The 23,109-nt window shown below is 44.7% G+C and overlaps 1 protein-coding gene and 1 long non-coding RNA gene across 5 annotated transcripts in view; one reads left to right on the top strand and one right to left on the bottom strand.

The window, feature by feature from the left end:
- ZCCHC8 (zinc finger CCHC-type containing 8) overlaps positions 1 to 18,156 on the top strand; it is a 26,099-nt gene extending 7,943 nt beyond the window's left edge. For 2 of the 3 annotated variants that reach the window (XM_083476687.1, XM_083476689.1), the window contains exons 8-16: positions 322 to 382; positions 764 to 906; positions 5,700 to 5,842; positions 7,662 to 7,786; positions 8,512 to 8,595; positions 9,589 to 9,703; positions 9,883 to 11,843; positions 12,057 to 13,079; positions 17,988 to 18,156. In XM_083476687.1, the coding sequence (XP_083332813.1) occupies positions 322 to 382; positions 764 to 906; positions 5,700 to 5,842; positions 7,662 to 7,786; positions 8,512 to 8,595; positions 9,589 to 9,703; positions 9,883 to 10,700 (1,489 nt within the window). In that variant the 3' untranslated portion in view covers positions 10,701 to 11,843; positions 12,057 to 13,079; positions 17,988 to 18,156. Of the gene's footprint in view, positions 1 to 318; positions 383 to 763; positions 907 to 5,699; positions 5,843 to 7,661; positions 7,787 to 8,511; positions 8,596 to 9,588; positions 9,704 to 9,882; positions 11,844 to 12,056; positions 13,080 to 17,987 lie in introns of all 3 variants that reach the window. The other variant, XM_083476688.1, reaches the window with a different exon arrangement.
- LOC310694051 lies at positions 9,253 to 23,109 on the bottom strand. Of its 2 annotated transcripts, XR_014519494.1 has the most exons (5): positions 22,938 to 23,109; positions 21,429 to 21,454; positions 12,877 to 13,048; positions 10,225 to 10,377; positions 9,253 to 9,727 (listed from the first exon to the last, which is right to left on the bottom strand). It is a non-coding gene; the product is annotated as an uncharacterized lncRNA (long non-coding RNA). The 2 variants fall into 2 exon arrangements; XR_014519495.1 differs by lacking the exon at positions 22,938 to 23,109 and having other exon boundaries at positions 21,429 to 22,213.

Here is a 23,109-nt window from a genome sequence, read left to right as displayed (position 1 = left end):
CCATAACAAGAAGTCCAACTATGATGTCTTGGATCAGAGCACTTTTTTCTTTTTCTTTCCAACATCCAAATTTCCACTACGTACTACTTTATTTATTTGTCAGACTGTTGTAGCATAGTCACAAAATGTTTAAAATGTTAAGATGACATTGCTGTTAGTATACTTCCTCCTGTATTCTTCTGTGCTGTCACAACTGGGTTTGGTATATTAGGCATGTGGGTGACATTTTAAAAAGGCTGTTGGAAATATGTAATGGACCCACATATTTGTTAAGTCAGTATTAAATATTAGTGTTATAAACTGTTTACTTTTATAAAGCAGGCCAAAATCTCACTGCTTCAATTGTGGCTCTGAAGACCACCAAATGAAAGATTGTCCACAGGTAAAATATTCCTTCTGATGTTCTGTCCTCAGAGCACATTGATAATCAGATATAGATTACCGGTAATTTGGAAGGATTCAGTTGGGTTTTGGTAAAGCTGTATAATCCATTTGAATATTGTTGATATGTTTTATATCTTAAGACACATATTTTGCTATGTATGCCCCTATTAAAATATTCTAGGGTCTTTTAAAAAACAAGTTTAAACAATTGTATTCAGCAACATATATCCTCTGTAAGGCCAAAACTTTTAAGTATCAAATAGTCCAACTCTGTATAGTACTAGGCAGACTGTTATTCCACAGGTGAATCAAGGGAATTTGTATGTGTAACTTGGTAGCTGGTATTGTCCTGATTTCCCCCCCTCTAACTACATTTTAGCCTCGAAATGCTGCCCGTATAAGTGAAAAAAGGAAGCAGTTTATGGATGCTTGTGGGGAAGCAGGAAACCAAAACTTCCAGCAGCGGTACCATGCAGAAGAAGTTGAAGAAAGGTTTGGAAGGTTCAAACCAGGAATAATTAGGTATTTTCTCTCTCTCACTGAATATAAATCAGCCTTTCCCAACCTGATGCTTTTTGAAAGCTTTGGGTTACAACTCATATCAGCACGGACCAGCATGGCTGTGCTGGCTGGTGCTGATGGAACTTGTAGTCCAAAATATCTGGAAGGCACAAAGTTGGAGAAAGCTGAAAACATGGGGGCAGGGACTGGATGGCTCAGAACTCCTGCCCTCAGGTACCTGGTTTTTACTAAATCTAACCGAATATTGAAAATACCTTTAAAATGTTTTGCTCACTCTCATTTCAATATTTGCTACTAGCACCAAGATCTGCACCTGCAGTGGCTCCACCCAGGTCTGCACCTAAGACTTCAAGGCCCACTGCAGCGGCCTCATGATCACATTGCACCCAAGACAAGCGGAGTGCAATTTTTTATGTTGAAAGAAAAAGCAAGGTGTGGACTACAAGTAAGGCGAGGTGCCTGCCCCACCTAAAACAGTTGAAGCTGCAGCAGGAAAAGACTTAGACACAATACTCATAGAAGAATTTGCAGCACAGCATATTTCACTTAAAACCAAGATTATGGAGACATGGAAGGAGCTGATAACCCCTTTGGAAAGAATGGTAGATGCAATAGTGGAGAAATTTGCTGGCACCACCGAAACCATCTCAGCAGCAATGGATCTGGTACACTTAGATGAAAAAAATTGAAGCTGCTCCTCCGAGAAAATAAGGATACAAAATCTAAGCTGGAGGAGGTGGAAAACAGAGCCTGAAAGCTTACTTTACATGTGAGAGTCATTAAAGAGGGGGCAGAAGGAGACAGTATTATGGACTTCATATTTCAGTGATTCAAAAGTATGATACCCACCTTAGAGCTACTCAGTGCTTTTTTTCTGGGGGGAACGCAGGGGTACACATACCCCTAAACATTTTGTGAATTTAAGTTTGGCCTCATTGAGTGGCAGTATTTCAATATGAGTAGGAAAATGAGAGTACCCCTAAACTTCCTTTTTTTAAAAGAAAAAAGCACTGGAGCTACCTTTGGGGACAAGAGAGAGCTCACAGAGCACTATCAGTCTGTGAGGCACTGTTAAGTGCTTTCACCAATTCAAAAAGGACAAGATTTGGATAGCTTTTAACAAATGTGAAAGGAAGAATATGAAAATCACCCAGTTACAGTGCTTCAGGATTTATCTCTGGAAACAGAGAATAAAAGAGAAATGTGTCCAGTAATGTTCAAGTTGCAAGAAGCAGGAATATGATATTACTGGGCTTTTCATTTCCATCTGGTAGTCACTACAGGAAATTCAACATTCTCAGCAGCAAATCTCAGAGAACAAATCTACCGGCAGCATTAGTTCCTGAGATAGCTGAATATCTAGAACAACAAGATAGCAAAGATCCAGAAAAAGAACCCAGATAGAAGGTGTACATCATATCTCAAATAGTGCGAAATAGGAGAATGGGCCAAAGGAGGAGGAGTTCACCCATCAGAAAGATCTCTCCACTGTCAAACAACCAGAAAAAGAACCAAGAAAATAAAACTGCTTCAAGGATTGCAAACTGTTAAAAAAAGAGTACTTGCTGCAATTTTGGAACCCTTAGCAATAAAGCTGCATCCAGACCTGGCTGGTATGGGAGTAACATGGGGAAACCCAGCCAGATGGGCGGGGTATAAATAATAAATTATTATGCTTTCGTAGATTTTCACGGGTACAGGAATGCAGGTTTTGGTGTCTTCGGGTGTCTTCCCGTGTAAGAGTTGGGGTGTCTAGGCGACGTTTCGACGAGGTCTCACTCGTCATCTTCAGGCTGGTGCTTACGGCTTCTTGTTACTGGAACAGAGCAGGATCTCAGTGTTTGAGTTCCTATAAATACTGTTGAGGGGGTGTGGTGTATTCTGGGCAGAGAGGAAGTTCCCAGGATAGTGTGACTTTTCTTCTTTTGTTCCTTAATTACTTGAGGGATATCTTGAGTGATTTCTTGAGTGATATTCTGAGTACCACTTAGGAGGGTCATTAAGAGTGGATTAGTTGCTAAAGCTTTCGTGTCTTGACCTCTTGAACTTGTGAAGAGTTTTTCTGAGAAGATGGCTGTACTGCACTTAATTGTGCTCTGGCTTGGCTTCGTGTATAGGGGCGAGCTGTGGTTTTGTGCCCTGTGCCAGTCAGATCTGTGTAGGGATTGCAGGGGGGTGTAGCATCCGGAGGTGCCACTATGGTTTGGCTACTGGATGGTGTCTGTAATTTATCTGTGGAGAGGGTCTGGGTTTGGGTCTGGTGTGGTTGATTGGTGATGGTGTTCTGTGTGCCTCTGGTTCTGGTGTCGGTTTTTGTGGGGAGGGCTAATTTCCAGATGTCTGGCAGGCGGGACGTGTCGTCACGCTTGTTCATGTTGTGAGGGTGTTTCTCTATCTCGATGGCTTCCATGATTATTCTCTTGTGGTGATGTTCCATGTTAAAGAGCAATTTGGAATCTGCAAAATTAATTTCGTGTCCTGTTTCTTTCATGTGTTGGAAAAGAGAGGAAGTTTTTTCTTCTTTTTTGACGGCATTCTTGTGTTCTGCGATACGTGCATTTATTCGTCTGTTTGTTTGTCCAATGTACGTGGCTGGGCAGACTTTGCAGGGTATTTCATAGACCCCTTGGTTTTCCAACTGGATTTTATCTTTGGGGTTTCTGAGGATATTGGCTATTTTTTGGTTGGTGCAAAAGGCTGTTTTGATATTGTGTTTATGGAGGATTTTGCTAATTTTATCTGTAGTGCCCTTGATATAAGGAAGGAGGGCCATGCCATTGTTTTCTTCTGTGTCTTGGTTTTTGGGGGGTGTTTCTTTTTGGATTAGCTTCGTAACCCTGTTTTGCTGGTATCCATTGGCGATTAACACATTTGAGAGATTCTGTAACTCAGTTGTCAAGTGGTCTTTGTCAGCCAGGCGTTTGGTTCTGGAGATGAGAGTCTTGGCTACGGAGTTTATTTGTGCAGGGTGGTGGTGTGATTGTGCATGTAAGTAGCGGTTGGTGTGTGTTTTTTTCCGGTAGATGGTGTGTCCTAGGGAGCCATCAGGTTTTTTGTAGATTAGGACGTCAAGGAAGGGAAGTTGGTTGTTGGCTTCTATTTCCATAGTGAATTGAAATAGAAGCCAACAACCAACTTCCCTTCCTTGACGTCCTAATCTACAAAAAACCTGATGGCTCCCTAGGACACACCATCTACCGGAAAAAAACACACACCAACCGCTACTTACATGCACAATCACACCACCACCCTGCACAAATAAACTCCGTAGCCAAGACTCTCATCTCCAGAACCAAACGCCTGGCTGACAAAGACCACTTGACAACTGAGTTACAGAATCTCTCAAATGTGTTAATCGCCAATGGATACCAGCAAAACAGGGTTACGAAGCTAATCCAAAAAGAAACACCCCCCAAAAACCAAGACACAGAAGAAAACAATGGCATGGCCCTCCTTCCTTATATCAAGGGCACTACAGATAAAATTAGCAAAATCCTCCATAAACACAATATCAAAACAGCCTTTTGCACCAACCAAAAAAATAGCCAATATCCTCAGAAACCCCAAAGATAAAATCCAGTTGGAAAACCAAGGGGTCTATGAAATACCCTGCAAAGTCTGCCCAGCCACGTACATTGGACAAACAAACAGACGAATAAATGCACGTATCGCAGAACACAAGAATGCCGTCAAAAAAGAAGAAAAAACTTCCTCTCTTTTCCAACACATGAAAGAAACAGGACACGAAATTAATTTTGCAGATTCCAAATTGCTCTTTAACATGGAACATCACCACAAGAGAATAATCATGGAAGCCATCGAGATAGAGAAACACCCTCACAACATGAACAAGCGTGACGACACGTCCCGCCTGCCAGACATCTGGAAATTAGCCCTCCCCACAAAAACCGACACCAGAACCAGAGGCACACAGAACACCATCACCAATCAACCACACCAGACCCAAACCCAGACCCTCTCCACAGATAAATTACAGACACCATCCAGTAGCCAAACCATAGTGGCACCTCCGGATGCTACACCCCCCTGCAATCCCTACACAGATCTGACTGGCACAGGGCACAAAACCACAGCTCGCCCCTATACACGAAGCCAAGCCAGAGCACAATTAAGTGCAGTACAGCCATCTTCTCAGAAAAACTCTTCACAAGTTCAAGAGGTCAAGACACGAAAGCTTTAGCAACTAATCCACTCTTAATGACCCTCCTAAGTGGTACTCAGAATATCACTCAAGAAATCACTCAAGATATCCCTCAAGTAATTAAGGAACAAAAGAAGAAAAGTCACACTATCCTGGGAACTTCCTCTCTGCCCAGAATACACCACACCCCCTCAACAGTATTTATAGGAACTCAAACACTGAGATCCTGCTCTGTTCCAGTAACAAGAAGCCGTAAGCACCAGCCTGAAGATGACGAGTGAGACCTCGTCGAAACGTCGCCTAGACACCCCAACTCTTACACGGGAAGACACCCGAAGACACCAAAACCTGCAATAAATTATTATCTTTATACATTATTATAACAATTAATGGAAAAGAACATACTCATGAAATTCATGAAAATCAGTCACTTATACGTAACAACAGGCAAATATATTCAAGCTGGACACAACTCTGCAGCTTTCTTACATAATTCCAGCGTGACCTTAAGTTTTCCATCAGGATACAAATCTCTCTTGTTTGTTTTCTTAAAATGTAGCAGACAACTTCCCCAAATAGTGTTGTTCAGCTCCTTCATATTTCTAACAGGATGTCATTTGTCCTATTGCAGTGAGGAACTTCAGGATGCACTTGGTGTCACTGATAAGACTCTTCCTCCTTTCATCTATCGAATGCGGCAACTGGGCTATCCCCCAGGTTGGCTCAAGGAGGCAGAAATGGAAAAATCTGGACTAACACTCTATGATGGAAAAGGTAAGTTTAGTGGTGAGAATGGTCCTCATTACCTTACTGCAAATGTGTTTTATTTTTTCGTAATAAGAGGATACCTGTCCACTATTTGGCTTTTGACTTTGAAAAGTGTTCCACCTTTCTGGTTTCTGACTGTAAAAAAAATACTTAAAATAGTGTTGTTTATTGTTACAGCCTGTTATATGAGATGTTTGCCTATTGATTCTTTCCAATAATAATGGAAATTCTGTAATACCATTAGATTATCTGGACCCAATTCAATTCAAGGCATTGAAACTTCCTTGGCCGGCCTGGTTTCTTGGGAAAGGACCTGGGTAGTGCAACCTTGTTGATTCTTTTTGACTTCAATACTGTTGACCACAGCATCCTTCTCAAATGACTTGTGGGTTGGAAATTGGGGGCACTGTTGTACAGTGATTCCATTCCTACCTTCAAGGCCGATTTTAGACAGCAGCAATGGGGGACTATTACTCAGCACACTGAACTCACTAGTGGGGTTCCCGGGGGGGCGGTCAGTCTCTTGTCCCCTGTGATTTTTAACATCCATATGAAGTCACTGGTAGATGTCACCAGGCCGTTTGGAGTGAAATGTCAAGTGTGCTGATGACACCCATCTCAATTTCCATGTTCCATCTGAGTCAGGAGTGCCAGTTCAGGTGTTTGAGCATTGCCTGGAGGTAATGAAGGGCCGGGTGTGAACCAATAAATTGAAGCCGAATCCAGACATGAAAGTAATATCTGTTGTCAATTCTAAAGTTCAGCAGTAGGGAGATGCATGTACTCCCTTGGAAGAACCAGAGTGTAGCTTGGTGGGTACTACGTTATCCTTCTATGTCATTTGAGACCCAGTGTTATGCTGTTCCTTGATAGGGATAACTTATCACAGTGATCCATGGTCACTTCCCAGTCCATGTCAGGCTACCCTTAAAGATCATTCGGAAGCTGCAGCTAGTGCAGAACACACTAGTGAAGCTGCAAGTGGATGTATACACATTCTGGCTGGCCTTGAAAGATCTGCACTGGTTATCAGCCCACTGTGGAGCCCAATTTAAGCTCTTGGAACGACACATAAGATTTTCAACAGTTGGTCAATACACACCTTTTTACCCAGTGCTTTGGTTGAGTAGATGTCTCTCCTCTTTTCTGTGCTGTTGTTCTAATATTGGTTGTTTTTCTCATTTTATTTTCTGATTTTAATGTACATTGTATTTATTTGAAACCTGAAACACCCCTCCCCCTGGGATTGTTTGGGGTGGATGGTAAGTCCAAATATGATAATAAACAGTTATTATATGTGTGATAAGACGAGTGTGTGGCTTAGGGCACCCCCATGTTTTCAGAAAAAGTTCCATTGTTACTAAAATTCATTGGAACAATCTATGGATGCATTGATTGAGATTCCTGCATTGTGGGGAGTTGGACTTAATTGCTAGATTTGTAGCCAATGAAGTCCTACTCAGAGTAGACCTGTTGGAATGAGTGTGCCTAAGTCATGTTCATTAATTTTAATGGGTCTTTTCTGAGTAGGACTAGCATTGACTACAACCTTAAATAAGTACCATAACCCAAGCTTGGGTGGTTTATCTTGGGGTTCTGGTGGAGTGGTGCTAAATTTTTCAGTTCTGAATATGTGGTGCATAAAAAATGACTGGTTGTTTCTTTTGTGATTAATTATACAATGTTGTTTTGCTTCTTATCACAGAATCTGTGCATTCCAGACCCTGTTGTCAAAGTGGTTAGAAGCAACCCGAGCTCACCATTATATGTGCCAAGTCCTCTTTTGTCAATAGTATCAGTAACTATTTGTGGTGTTTTGTTACAGCATCTCCTGGTGGTGAAACAGAGGCAGAAGAATATTACCAACAGAATTGGCGTGTCACTTATGATGTCTCTAAGTTGATAAACTATCCAGGTTTTAATATGTCCACTCCGAATGGAGTAACAGATGTAAGTGACTAGTTTTACACTTTCATCACCTCCTTCCTCCAAAGAGTGACATACGAATTTCTTTTACACGTTATCTGTATCTGACAGTCCTTTCAAAATTTATTTGGAGGGACTCCCTGCTTCCACATGAACTGCCCTGGCCTGTATCTGAACAAGTGTGCATGCACACAAAAGCTCATACCAAGAACAAACATAGTTGGTCTATAAGGTGCTACTGGAAGGAATTTTTTAAATTTTTGTTTTGACTACGGCAGACCAACACAGCTAACTGCCCTGGCCTTGAGATGGTCCGCAAAGGCCCTCTCCTCTGGCCCACCATTAATGCAGATCTGGTTGGTGGGTACCATGGACTGGGCCTTTTGACAGTGGTTCCTCAACTTTGGAACTGCCTTCCCGAGGAGGGTTTCCTCTTTGCTTTCTTTCATGCAGACCTTTCATGTGCGTTTTAGTCTGTTCTACTTTTTAACACTAGCTTGGTATTTCAGCTCCCAATGTTTTTATATTCTAAGCTGTATTGTCTTCTTTTTAATTTGTATTGATATATTATGTCCTCACCTGTTGTAAATTCTGTGTTTGGAATACACATTTATTAAATATTTTTCTTACAGTTCATTCTTTGCTTTCTTCCTCTTTTTGCTAAACACATATATGCAAGCAAGTTTTCTAGTCCTGCACGTTGATCAGCATCTTCTTTTACTGATAGCCATGTATTTATATTCCTGCAGGAATGGAGGATGTTTGGTTCCGTACCCCTTCAGCCCAGTCAGCAGAAGGATATCTTTGCCCACTATCTTTCTACCTATCATTCGGTGACTATATTTAAATGTGCTTGTGAAAGCTGTGTGTATTGATGTTTCCAGTTAACAATCATATTTCTAGTTCTGCATAGAATTCTCTAATTTATGATAGTAAAAAGCATACATAGGTCAGAGGATTATGTATAGGTGTACATTTCTGTAGATTGTTGCCATGTTTGATACTTGTCTTCTGGTGTCTTTATGTCATATTTTGTTCATTAGTTTCAATTAGTTACTTTTCCATTAGCCTGTCTCTAGGAACCCTTTCAGGAGTTATTGAAATCTGTTAACATAAATCACATAAGAGCTAGGGTCCCTGATGGGAACATATTTTCAAAATACGGCAGTTGGTTGCTTTGAACTCTTTCGAACCATTTTAACCACCTATGATAATGTGAATAAAGAGTGTGCAGTTCTATAACCAGAAATATTAGTGGGCAGATTTAAATTTATGGTTGTATCCAGTGTAGTGGAATCCAGTGTAGCATAAGTTAGAGGAATACTTGTTCTGCTGATGTAATGTTTTGCACCAGCAAAATGTTGTGCAAGAGAGTGTTCCCAGCAGGTTGCTGATAATGTGCTGCACAATAGATTCCTTGGTTATGCAACATTAAAACTTGCCCATCTGCTAGTGCAAGAGCTTTATGCTAGCAGACAGAGAGTGCTGGAGGCAGTTCTTAGTATTTATTTTGCAAAATAGCAATACATACATACATACATTTTAAAACAAACCTAAATCCAAGCAGTGTACAGTATATAAATTTCCAAGTGCTTTCCAGTTCTTTTGGTACCTTTAGAATCATTGGCCAGACTTCTGGAAGTCAGAAGCAGTAAGGAAAAGGGATGGAAATTGCCTTTGTTTAAATGCTTAAAAAAATAAACATTGAAGCTCAGAGAAAGTGACCCTGTGAGGCCTTCTTCTCCATGGCTGTGGCCCACAGAGCACATGAGCACCTTCCAGGAATGTATCTTAATCTCTCTTGTTCCTTTGTGATGCTTCTTTAGTCAAGCCCAAAGTCCAGCAATAAAAGATCTTCATCTCACCAGAACGCTCATCATACAAAAAGACAGAAAGGAAACAGTGCTGAAGTATCATCAGCTGACATGGAGATGGATTCTGGTAAGCCTTTCAATACTAATAAACCTGTGCAATAAATATAGTTCATAAAATAGCTTTAAAACTTCCTTCTTCCCATCCCTATTAAAAATTATGATCCACCATACCTGTATACCAGCTTCCATTGAAAACAAGCTAGGGATAGGGATGCTTACTAACAGTTGCTCTTTTTCTGATTTCAGACTTTGAAGCTCCACACAGTTCTCCTGGTTATGATAGCTTCCAGTTCCAACCTCCACTGCCTCCAGGGTCACCACTGAACGCCACTCCTCCCCCATTGCCACGTGGGACCCCTCCGTGTACTCCCCCCAACATTACCCCTCCCCGGCTTCCTCCATGTATTCCCCTACCAGTTACCCGTGATACTCCACCTTTGACTCCTTCCAGTGATTCTGCTCCACTGAGAGCAGAGGGCTCTGCTATGGATGAAGACACTTTGACTCTGGAAGAGCTTGAGGAGCAGCAGCGCCTCATTTGGGCAGCCCTGGAGCAAGCAGATAGTGCAAACAGTGACTCTGACATACCTGGAGAGAATCCTTTAACAGGAAACTCTGTAGCCTCATCACCGTCTCGAATTGAGTCAGACATTTTCCCAGAAGAAATAACATGCAAGAAGCTGGATGTATTGGAACTTGGGACTTCAGACAACAGTGAACAGGTACTCAAAGCAGAAGAGTCTGAAAAGAAACAGATTTCAGGTGATGAACTGATTGATTTGACAGACAATGAAGAACCGAATCCCATGGATTCTGAAGGCAGTGTTGAGAACTGCCCCTCAACCTCGGTGTCCAGGGTAAGCCACAGTGACTCTCCTGTGGTCATCAGTGCTGAGGTGTCCAAAAATGCCAGCCCTGTCCCTGACATGAGCAAGTTCGCTGCTGGGATAACACCTTTTGAATTTGACAATATGGCTGAATCTACTGGGATTTACCTCCGAATAAGAAGTGTGCTAAAGAACTCTCCTAGGAACCAGCAGAAAAGCAAGAAGGCTTCCTCCTAGGTGTCCTATTACTACTGCAGCACGGTTGCACCCAAAAGAAACCGACTGGCCAATCACCTTTGGATACTACTCTGTACTTACTTTATAAATAATGACCAAGTAAGAACAGACACATGGGAAGCTCCTGCTTTGTTCCTCCTATAATTATGTTACTTGTTTTAAAAAGTGCAGTGTACAGAGCTTCCATTTTGACTTCAGGGCCTGTTGCTGCCTAAAACCAATGTTTCTGCTAATACAAGAAAGTGCTACCAAGTGAGTTAACTTTTCTGAAAATGTTTCCTGAATATGAGTTAATCTTTCTGACCCTGTTTGACTTGTGAAGTTAGAGCAGCGGCAACTGCAGAATTTTGTCTGTGCTTTCTGCATCACTGTAAACCAGTTTATTCTCAGTAGTTTTTAAAAGGTTCTCAACCTTTTACATGGTTTCCCCTTCATTTAAAATAGAAAAATTGTAGCAATGAAATGGGAATAATCAGGGGTTGTTTCACAATTATCCCTGCCCTTTTTGAAGAGTTTTATAAGTAATTTATGTGGGTCAGATTTTTTTTAGTACTACCTTCTTTCTTCTTTCTTTTTAGTAATGTCCCATATTTGAACTTGCTGTACATACATATTGATGCTTCTGTACAGAGGTTTAATAAAAAAAAATTCATAACTTTTTTGTATGTAAACGTTTAGGTAGACTAGAAAAACCTACTGCTGGAAAACTGAATATGAAAATCCTGTTGTGGTTGAATCTTATACTCCCTTTTTCTGCCTTTAAATAAATAAATAAATAAATATTAAAGCAGAAGTGGGGAACCTTAGGCCTGGGGGGTCAGTTGTGCCTTCCTAGGCCTCGGCCATTGGGACTCTACTCAAGCCATGCAGCCCTCCCCGTTCCACATTTCTCACCAGCCCTGCTGCACTCCCTCCTCAAGTGCTTTTGCATGTTCTTGAATGGTAAAAATCAGCCTCTTGCTTGCCTGGATGCAGAGCTGTGTGGTGTAGCCTACTGTACAAATGTAAAAATCACACTGTTTCTCACCTCCTTTGGCCCTGCCCACCACAAGCAGCCCCCAGGTGGTTGCTCATGAGGAAATGAGGCCCTCAGCTGGAAAATAAGTTGAATCCTCTTCTCTAAAAGTTGCATGCATACATATGGCAAAAAATTAATGCATAATTAGCTGCTTGTACATTTGCATGCTGCCTTTCTTTTGCCATGAAAATGAAGGTGTGGCATTGCATGGATAGTCTCTCGGGAGCACACTGCAGGTCTGTGTGCAAGGCTCCAATGCAGGCACCTTGGTTATTTGGAAGACTGGTGTCCTCCTGGCCCTTGGAGGAACCTGCCCTATGGTTCAAAATATAGCTGAGCTAGCTGTTTTCAAATATGGACATGCTGTGCCATGTCAAATTAGTTTTTTACTTCACTTGCTTAAAGGATTCTCCAATGATGTGTATGGTCATTCTCAATGGCACGTGTGAGGCCTCCACCACAACCATGGATTAGGCAAGACGGGGCCTAGAATCCGTGGAAGTGCTGTATTCTTCCTACTCTTCCCCCTCCCTTTGCCTGCCTCGCTGAGTAGAGATTCCTTCTTCAGCTAACATGGTTTTCCTTCATCTATTTTCTTACTCTTTATTTCAGCCTTTATAGCAAATTGTTCTCCATTCCTTTTGCCCTAAGCCCACTCATCCCCCTGAGAGGGCGAATACAGTCATGGGAAAAAGAAAGTACACCTTCTTTGAATTTTGTGGTTTTACATAGGACATAATAACCACCATCTGTTCCTTAGTAGGTCTTCTACCAGGGCTCCAGCTGCTTCTCTCATCTTTTCCACTAACATCTCCTTGCTGGAAATCCACTGATGGCTACAAAGGCCACTCCATCTCCTTTCTCCAGGCACTATAAAATTGACATATGCCTCAGCCGAGGCAGCATTTGAAGGAAGGCTTCTCCAGAGAAGGGCCCAATAGATACATTTTACATTTCTATCGCATCTTTTCCTGCAAGGAGCTCAAGGTGGTATACATGGTTCTCCACTCATTTAATCCCCACAACAACCCTGTGGGGTAAATTAGGCTGAGAGGCAGAGACTGGCCCGTGTGCGCTTCATGGCTGAGTGCAGCTATGACTCCTGGTCTCTCGGATCCTCGTCTGACACTGACCACTATCCTCTAACGATCCACGTACCATGAATGCTCCTCCTTGGATGAGAGTAGGACGACTCCAGGCCCGTCCTGGGCGTGTCTTGGGTTTGTGCCATACCTTCCAGTGTTTTTTTCCAGGGTGGCAGGTAGCTCCTTCCATTTGCCTCAGCGTCTTGCATTTGGCACTTCTGTTTCTTCGGCATTCATCAGGGGCTCTGAACAGGGAATTGAAGATGTACTGATTAAGTATTTGTTATGTACTGAGTTGAATAGGATCCCAACTGCAGCAGTCTGATTGGTCCTAGAACAATAGGATCCAAAATGCAGCAGTCTGATTGGTCCTAGAACAATGCAGCAGTAAGATTGGTTGGCAGGAACCACCCAATCCTGCTCCAGATAGAAGTGAATCCACAACCTGATTGGCTTACAGTACAATTCCGGAATTAGCCAATCATGTGCAGCCCATTGTGTAAATAATGTATATAAAGCAGATACTGTGAGGGGACTTCCATTCATTCCTCCTCACCACTATGAGCTGAATAAAGAGCGTGAAATCACTTTGCGACTCTGAGTATATTTCACTGGCGACGAAGGTGGGATCCCGCTGAGCTGACTGCCACACACAGCACCGCCATCTGCCGCACCGCTGCCTCGCACCGTGTATCCAGGCTTCAGCTCCGGGACACAAGGAACTCAGAATGGCAGCCAACAGCAGCTTCTCGCCATTCAACCCAGCATCTGGAGACTGGGAAGCGTACGCCTCCCGTTTCACCTTCCTCCTAGAAGCCAAAGGGGTCACCGACGAAGAAGACGCCAAGAAGAGGGCGATATTCTTCAGCGTCTGCGGAGAGGAGACATTTGAAATCGCCCGGGCTCTCCTTGCGCCTGAAGACGTTGCTACTGTTCCATACAAAACAATAATGGAACAGCTGAAGGGGCACTTTTCGCCGCAGCCCTCAATGGTGGCTCGTCGAAATGCCTTCTACGCAAAGTGGCAAGCCTCTGGGGAAACCATAACTGGGTTTGTGACCTCTCTCCGCCAAGCTGCCCGGTTCTGCAACTTCTCAGAGCTGGAGAACATGCTTCGTGACCGCCTCGTCGGTGGCCTGAAGGATGAGAAGCTGCAACGACACCTCTATGCTAAGAAGGACCTAACGTTCCAGGTCGCCCTGGAGGAGGCCCTGGAAACAGAAGCTGCCGAGAGGTCGACGCAAGAGGCACGGCCGAGCCTGCCATCCCAACCAAGGGTCTACCACGAAGACCTCACCGACGACTCAGGATCCGACAGGGAGGAGGTGCACCGAGTACAGCAGCGCACTCAAGCAGCGCACAGTCCACAGCTGCCTCGACGAGAAGGAGGAAACTGTGCAAGCTGCGGGGAGAGTCACGAGAGGAGGACCTGCTGTTTCCGCAACGCAGAGTGCAGGCAGTGCAGAAAATCAGGACACATCGCCCGGGTGTGTCGGGCTCAGCCCACCCGACACCAGGCATCAGATGACCAATCCAAGAGCCCCAGGTCCCGGGGCCCAATGCACCAAGGCAACTCGACGGAGCTCACAGACTGCCAGGTATACCAGTTACCCCACCCCAATGTAGAGAAAATTTATGTAGAGGTACAGATAGAGGGGGCCCCATGCCGCATGGAGCTTGACACAGGTTCAACTCTGTCCATAATCTCGGCAAGGACCTTAAGGAAACTGTGTCCTACTGGGGGTCCCAAACTCAGGCAAGCCCCATTCACCCTACGGGACTTCCAGAAACGCAAGGTCCCCACAATGGGGGTGGGGACCTTCAGGGTGCAATACCGAGAGCGGACGCGGCAACTGGACTTGCTTGTGGTCAAGGGCCCCTACATTAGCTTACTGGGATTGGCATGGTTTGGACCACTGGGGCTAGCTGTCACCGGGGTGAACCATACTAGCTTACAAGTGGACGTGGACGCCATATGCAAGGAATTTCCAGGGGTTTTCGATGGGAAATTGGGACAGTATACGGGGCCCCCCATTGCGCTACAGCTTGACCCCGCAGTACGACCGGTCAGGCTCAAGGCCCGCCGGGTCCCGTTCGCCTTGAAACCCCGTATAGACGAGGAATTGGACCGACTCATGGAACAAGGAGTGCTGGAGCCGGTGCCTAATGCCCCCTGGGAAACCCCAATCATCACACCTGTCAAGCCTAAAGGTTCGGTCCGCATCTGCGCAGACTACAAATGTACCATAAACAAGGCCCTCACGGCCCACACATACCCAGTGCCAGTGGTCAGCCATGTCCTTGCCACCCTGGCTGGGTCAAAAAATTTTGGCAAGCTGGACTTGGCCCAAGCATATCAACAGCTGCCAATAGATGAGGCCACAGCAGAGGCACAGACGATTGTGACACACAGAGGAGCGTTCACGGTAAAGCGGCTGCAATTCGGTGTCAGCGTGGCACCAGGCATATTCTAGAATCTAATGGACTCTCTCCTTAAAGGGATTCCTGGCGTCACCCCCTTCTTCGATGATGTGTTGATTGCCGGGCCCACACCAGAGGAGTTTGAGGACCGCCTCCGCACCGTTCTGCACTGTTTCCAGACGGCGGGTCTCGAGGTGAAGCGGGAAAAATGTCTACTAGGAGTGCCTCAGGTGGACTTTCTGGGATTTATGGTGGACGCAGAAGGGGTCCACCCGACTGGGGACAAGGTATGGGCCATTTGTGATGCCCCAGCGCCCAAGAGCAAGACTGAACTTCAGGCCTTCTTGGGACTATTGAACTTTTACCGTTCCTTCCCCACAAGGCGGCGGTAGCGGAGCCCCTACACAGACTCCTGGACAAGCGGGCCCCTTGAGTGTGGGGCCAGCGCCAGGAGGCCGCATTCCAGGCAGTCAAGGACTTGCTTGTCTCAAACTCGGCCTTGGCACACTTCAACGAGAGGCTGCCGGTGGTGCTAGCATGCGACGCCTCACCCTATGGCATTGGCGCTGTCCTGGGGCACCAACTCCCGGATGGAAGAGAGGTACCGGTGGCATACTTTTCCCAGACACTCAACACAACCGAGCGGAACTACTCACAAATTGACAAGGAGGGGCTGGCAATCGTGAAGGGAGTAAAAAAATTCCATGATTTCTTGTACGGGCGGCCCTTCACCGTGGTGACTGACCACAAGCCGTTGCTTGGCTTGTTTGCCCCCGAAAAGCAGACCCCCCAAGTGCTGTCTCCTCGCGTCCTCAGGTGGTCAATTTTCCTTGCCAGCTACCAGTATGCACTGATTCACCGACCTGGGAAGGCGATGGGCCATGCAGACGCCCTCAGCAGGCTACCACTACCGGAAACAGGCCCTGACCCAGCACCTGCACAAGAGGTTATGAGCCTGGAGCTGCTTCCCGACCGCCTGATTCAGGCACAAGAAGTTGCACACCATTCCAAGAAAGATAGGGTCATCTCCCGGGTCCTGGACTGGGTGTGGAGGGGATGGCCCAGCAGCAGCCCTGGGCCAGAATTCGCTGGCTACACAACCCGCAAACATGAACTGTCGGCCCACAAGGGGTGCCTGTTATGGGGAAGCAGAGTCGTTGTTCCACAGCCCCTCCGCAAAAGGGTCCTCACAGCCCTACACGAGACACATCCAGGGGTAGTAAGAATGAAGGCCCTTGCCAGGAGTTATGTGTGGTGGGCAGGGATCGATGGAGAGATAGGCCTGGGTCAAACACTGCCAGGCCTGCCAAGAATCCCGCCCAGATCCCCCATGGGCCCCAGTCCAGTCCTGGGAGTCCACCCGAGCACCGTGGTCACGCCTGCATGTGGATTTCGCTGGCCCCTTTCAGGGGAAAACATTCTTCATAGTGGTGGACTCCTACACCAAATGGCTGGAAGTCGCACTGGTACCGTCCACTTCCACGTCTGCAGCCATCCGGGTACTATGCAGGCTGTTTGCAACCCACGGGCTCCCTGACACTCTCGTCTCAGACAACGGGACTGCATTTATGTCAGGAGAATTCCAAACCTTCACAGCGCAGAACGCCATCCGCCACATTTGTTCGGCGCCGTTCCACCCTGCCACCAATGGCCAAGTAGAACGCATGGTGCGGACCACCAAGGACACCCTTCGCCGCATGACGCAAGGGGACTGGGAGTACCACCTTGCCACATTCCTTCTAGCACAGCACAGCACCCCCAGCTCAACGACTGGCCGGAGCCCCGCTGAACTACTAATGGGTCGGCGCCTTGCAATCAGATTGGACCGCCTTCACCCCGATAGAGCTCAGGATGAGGTAGTGGTGGGGGAAGGCAGGAACCCCCGGACCTTCGAGGCCCAGGACCCAGTGTACGCAAAGAATTTTGGGACAGGCCCAGCATGGGTACCCGCCACAGTCACCAGGGTCACTGGCCCAGTGTCGTACGAGGTGCTAACGGACGGGGGGGGGGCAATGCTGGCGCCGCCACTGCGACCAGATACGGCGACGGTTCCCAGGAGAAAACCAGGAAGAGGAAAGGTCAGAGGAGTCCCAAGGGAACAGCGGGGCAGTGAGGCCCATAGAGCAGGAGGGGCCAGCAGGAGAGGCAGAATCAGTAAATACAGAGAGGACCCGTGAGGCTGAAAGGACACCGGAACCAGAACCACGACTGAGCGAGCCGGTTGCACCAGACCAAACAGCCCCATCACAGCCAGCATCCTTGGAACACGAGCCAGAACCTGAACCCCGGACCAGGGAACACCCCAGGCCGCAACACACACGTAGGCCGCCGGCATACCTTGAGGACTATGAATGCGACCTCCCGGGCAGGACTGGAACTTAGAGGGGAGGGGTGTTATGTACTGAGTGGAATAGGATCCAAACTGCAGCAGTCTGATTGGTCCTAGAACAATAGGATCCAAAATGCAGCAGTCTGATTGGTCCTAGAACAATAGGATTCAGAATGTAGCAGTCTGATTGGTCCTAGAACAATGCAGCAGTCTGATTGGTTGGCAGGAACCACCCAATCCTGCTCCAGATAGAAGTGAATCGACAACCTGATTGGCTTACAGTAGAATTCCGGAATTAGCCAATCATGTGCAGCCCATTGTGTAAATAATGTATATAAAGCAGATACTGTGAGGGGACTTTCATTCATTCCTCCTCACCACTATGAGCTGAATAAAGAGCATGAAATCACTTTGCGACTCTGAGTATATTTCAGTATTATTAATAAGAAAGTACATAGTTTTTAATTGTATCCATGTTTAATTGTTTTTCATATATTGTTTTTCTTTTGTATGTTTTTAGTGGTTCTTGTTTCTATCTGTAAGTTGCTTTCATTCCTGTCAGGGGAAAATGGCAGCGGGGTATAAATAAATATATTCTTAATAACATGCATTCTAGGTTACATGACCGACCTATCACTGAAAATAAAATAAAAAGCCAGCTCTGAGGAGTGCTTGCATCTGAAGGGTTAATTGGCTGCATTACAGGAGATTTTAAATGGGTGGAGCAGTTCTAACTTTGTTTGAAATTGCCCATGCTATCACTGGTTTGTGTGAACTGTGGCCTACTTTTGATTGGCAGCCGCTTTCTTTGGTCTCCAGTGCAAGCCTTTCCCATAGAATGCTCTAAACTGGAGATGCCACGGATTAAGTTGAGGAATTGGGGGCGTTCACTCTTTGATGGGAGTTGCTCAGCTAGCAAACACAATGCTAGGAAAGAGGCCTGAGAGCCATGTAGCGTATGTGTGTTAGTGTGTTCCTGCAGATCTTTTGAACTATGCTTCTCATCATCCCTGGAGAAAGTTTTCTGCATGCAAGACATATGCTCCACCATTGAGTTACTACCATTCTGTGCCAATCTTCATCTCATGTCTGAACCTGCAAAGTGCAGGAATTAAAATGTTGGCCTACTTTGTAGCATAGCAGTTGCTGCAAAGGTTATTTGAAAATATATAAAAAATTATTTGACTGCTTGAGTAATTAGCATCCCTATAGTTTCATTATTGCTCCAAGGCAATTTAAATTTAGATATTAGGGAAATTAATTTCTATCTGTTGTCATGTATGTGTACGTTTATTTTTAACATTCTGTCCAGAACTCTTAAATAGTATATTACCAAAGCTAGACTTTGTTACTCTTTCTGTGCACATACATAATAGTACTGTTATTTTTTCTGGTTTCATTCCTCCTGTCTTTTCTTGCTTTTTAAAATATTTGTTCAGTTTCACATCTTTTACAGTTCTCTATTACATAATGAAGCCTTGTCTATTGCAGTGAGAGACCTTCATGGCTGACTTTATTAACAAGTGTGTATTTTCTCCCTTAGGCTGTGGGTGTGTTCTATGACAATCTAGGCCAGGTAATTAAAGTGAGTGAGTAATAATGCTTGATCTAAGTAAAAGAGATGTGAGCCTTGAAGCTTTCCCACACAACTTTTCTAATGCCATTCATACCTGGCTGATAGCTCTCCTACCACATAAACTTGATGGTGATTTATGCAGACCTGTTGGACTACTTTAAATGATTTGAGCTGTGAATGGCAAAGGTTCCAGCCCAGCTAAAGTGGTGACTTACAGTAAGTCCCTTTGAAAGAAAGGGGGCTTAAGTTACGCTCCATCCACACTTTTGTCATGTGCTTTCTACTATTTTGTATTGGATCTATTATCACAGGTCTGAGAACTGTGGGTTTTTCCTCCACCGCTGAATTGCATCTTAAGAAATCCCTGAAAAACAGCAGAAAAATAAAAATCAAGGAACACTACTATTAAAAGAGGCAGCATAACACATGATGGGAATGGGAGGGCACCAGGTTGCCAAAGGCTGGGCTTTGTGTTTTTTCAGCTTGGAAAAAAGATGTCTACAATGGGGATTAACGGGTTTATAAATTTATGTGTGGTGTGGAGAAAGCCAATAGACATTCCTCTATCCCAAAGAACTAGAACTTGGGGTCACCCAGGGGAATGAATGGTTTGGAATAGTTACTCAAACTACAAAATTAATGTAAAAAATTCCTTCCAGTAGCACCTTAAAGACCAACTAAGTTAGTTCTTGGTATGAGCTTTCGTGTGCATGCACACTTCTTCAGATACAAAATTAATGGATTGAGTTGCCCCATTGAGTTAATGGTAATGGCCATTAACTAAGGTGGCTGAATGTGGAGAAAGAAACAACTACCGTATTTTTTGCACCATAACACTCACTTTTTTCCTCCTAAAAAGTAGGGGGAAATTTCTGTGCGTGTTATGGAGGGAATGCCTACGGGTGGCATGCCTATGGATTTTCCTCCTCTAAAAACTACGTGCGTGTTATGGTCGGGTGCGTGTTATAGAGCGAAAAATACGGTATATAGAACCTCTAGAAGGGGCAGGCTTTGGACTCTCAGGCACTGGTTAGCCACAGCAGACATGGCCGTTTCCTTTCCTGCCCTTGATGCCTTCCGATTAGCATTTCTTGGGGAAGCAGGATGCAGTACTGTTGTTGTTTAGTCGTGTCCGACTCTTCGTGACCCCGTGGACCAGAGCACGCCAGGCAGTACTAGATGAACCTTTATTTAGTCTGATCCAGCTGGGCTCCTTTTTTGTGTTCTTGAAACTTCCATTTTCAGTAGGCTTGCTCCCAAGTCAAAGGGTGTGCAGGATTGTAACGCAAATAGCTTGCAACAGGTGTGCGTGTTGCTGATCTATATTTTATTCTAAGTCCATTGCATGTGTTTATTCACCCTTTCAAAGCCTCCAAGTTTCCCTTTCAGCTTCTTCAGGGATGAAGGCATTCTCTCTCGTTGCCAGGAGCATAAGAATGAAGCCTGTGCTGTGCATTGTGGAACAAAGAGCTTTGCTGTCCAGGCCTGTCAGTGTGGCAGCACTTGCCAGTACCATATTGACTCCAGGAGTGAAAAGAACATCTGCTGAGGGTTGCATAATATCATTCACTCCCACTTTTGCTGAAGCGCTTACACAGTGCAGATGTAACCAATATTTAACAACACACATTAGAAAGCGCTCGCCGCATCTTTTAGAAGAAGGAATTGCCATGTTGTTCGATCAATTTATTGGCATTGCCAACTTACTGCTTTTGAATGCAATCAGTGTTCTGGCTCCCTTTTTACCAAAAGGTAATGGTGGGTGCGCACGCGCACACACACACACACACATCAAGAGCAAATGCTTTGAAGCAAAACTGCTCAAATTTATTTTGGAAGTGCTTATCCTGTTTTCCTCTTAGAGGCACAAAGACCCATACAATAAATAATGCAGTTCCCGCTGTACTTTGAAACTCCTCTCGTCTTTCTGCTGTTGCTCTGATCCAGTGTTTATTTTCCCCATGGCTCTGCTGCCAGCTTAATTTGTTTTAGTTTGAGCACCTCTGGAGATTCAGAGTCCAGCTTTGCAAGCATCATCTGGCTCGTGGGGGGTTGTTTTCCTGCAAATGACTAACAGAATATGTGTTAATTACTAAAAACATTTATGGGTCCATAACTTTTGTGGGCTTCTTTGGAAGGTTGCCCTGAACCAAGTAATATCCTTAACTTCATGCTATTGTTCTTCCATATTTAGTAATGTCAGACAATTAAATGTGTTACATTTTTCTTTGTCCTCTGTACACACTAAATAAGAATATTTAATTGTTGCACAGCTATCTATAGAGAAGTGGCTACTTACTGCTTCGTCATGAAGATGGTGACTACCTGGAAAGATGAAGAAACAAATACATTTTGTCTCAAGAAAAAAATATCTACAATTGTTGCTGATACAAACAGGTAAAATTGAGGGGCTGGTGCCCCTCTGAAACTGTTTAAAATGGACCAGCAATAATGATATTATTCTGTAGAGTTGAACATTTTGAGAGTGTTACAAGAGAAAAAAAATGAAGATTTAAGCAGCATCCATATATGTACTTGCTTGAATATTAGTCTCCCATAATTATTTTATTTTGTCCAAAAAGTACATAATCACCCCCCAAAAAACAGACAAGAATAAACCTATCCTGATCCCCCTTTTGTTTGTGTGTTGAAGAATTGCACTCTGTAAACTCTTGTTGCTTATGCTACAGTTATACAATATCTGTAGGCAAAAAGAGGAACAAAAGGTGGCAGAAGGTAGTTGCATTGCTATGGGGCTTGCGGCGGGGGGGGGGGGCGCTTCTCAGGCTTCAGATTCTGCTTGGCCAATTGCAGGGGGAAAGAGCAGGGGGTGGTGATGTATATATCTGCCCAAACAGCGCAAGACACAGGAATCTCATGGCCATGTGGCCACTGAGGATAAAGAGACTGCTCCCATTTTATCTGTAGCTGTGGGTTTTCCATTGTTGTAAGTGACAAAGAGCTGCCTCCCTCTGAAACTGTTTATTACATATCTTCTGCATTTCCACCATCACTACTATTTTTTAAAAAATAAAAAGCATACTGTATTGATCCTACTCATTGTCACTGATGTAGATGAATAAAAGTAAAGCATCCCAGGACCATATTGGTCTTTAGAAGGAAAAGGGTTAATTTAAAAAACCCTTACTCATGGTGTCTTCATGTGGCATGAATTTCCACGCTGACTTGAATTCTAGTGCTATAGTTCAGTATGGCATAACGTAGCTCATGTCCCTAAAGACCAGTTAAATAATCAATTTTGCCATTTTCTTTGACAATGCTTGATTTAAAAAACCAACACCTACTATTCTGCTGTCTTACACATAAATCAGTGGATTTTTGCAAAGAAATGTGCCCACCCTGCTATCTTCTGCTGTCTGCTACTTTGCTCTGCTACTTTGCTCCAGCTGAAATTCAGCTGAAATAAGCCCTATAGAATTCAGCAGGACTGACTGCAGGGTAAGTATGTGTCAGATTCCACTTGTTAGCCAGCCTGTCTGCGGTGAAAATATTCCATTCAAATCAATAGGATGTACATATGGCTTGCTGATTCGTTGTGAGAAAAGTAGGAATGGATGCTTTACAAAAAGAGGTTGTAGGGGAAACAGAAGCCTCACTGAAATCCATAGGATGTGGCCAGGGTTGGTCCTTCATAGAGAAAGTGAAAATGAAGGAATTTTTAAAGGGGAAGAGAGAAAGGGTGGGGAAGAAGCTATATTGATATAGCTAATTAATTTATGTTTAGGATTGGGTGGGCCTATGAGGAAACAGTGGGGAAAAGAGGATTTTTTAAAAATAGAACTTCTACTGAAAGAGGATGTAAGCCTTGCCTGCTGAAGCCCAGAGGTGCGATCCTGGCGTCTCCAGGTGGGTCCGGGGGAGACTCCTGTCGGAAGCCCTGGAGACTTGCGGCCAGGTAGATCTGACTTGGCATAAGGAAAGAAGAGCCGGATCAGGCCGGTGGCTCGTTCCCCCCGTGG

Source organism: Podarcis liolepis (genome assembly GCF_965112155.1).
Source record: "Podarcis liolepis genome assembly, chromosome: 15".
NCBI classification, from domain to species: Eukaryota; Metazoa; Chordata; class Lepidosauria; order Squamata; family Lacertidae; genus Podarcis; species Podarcis liolepis.
Note: the sequence above shows the minus strand (reverse complement) of the source record. Positions and strands in the feature narration are given on the sequence as shown.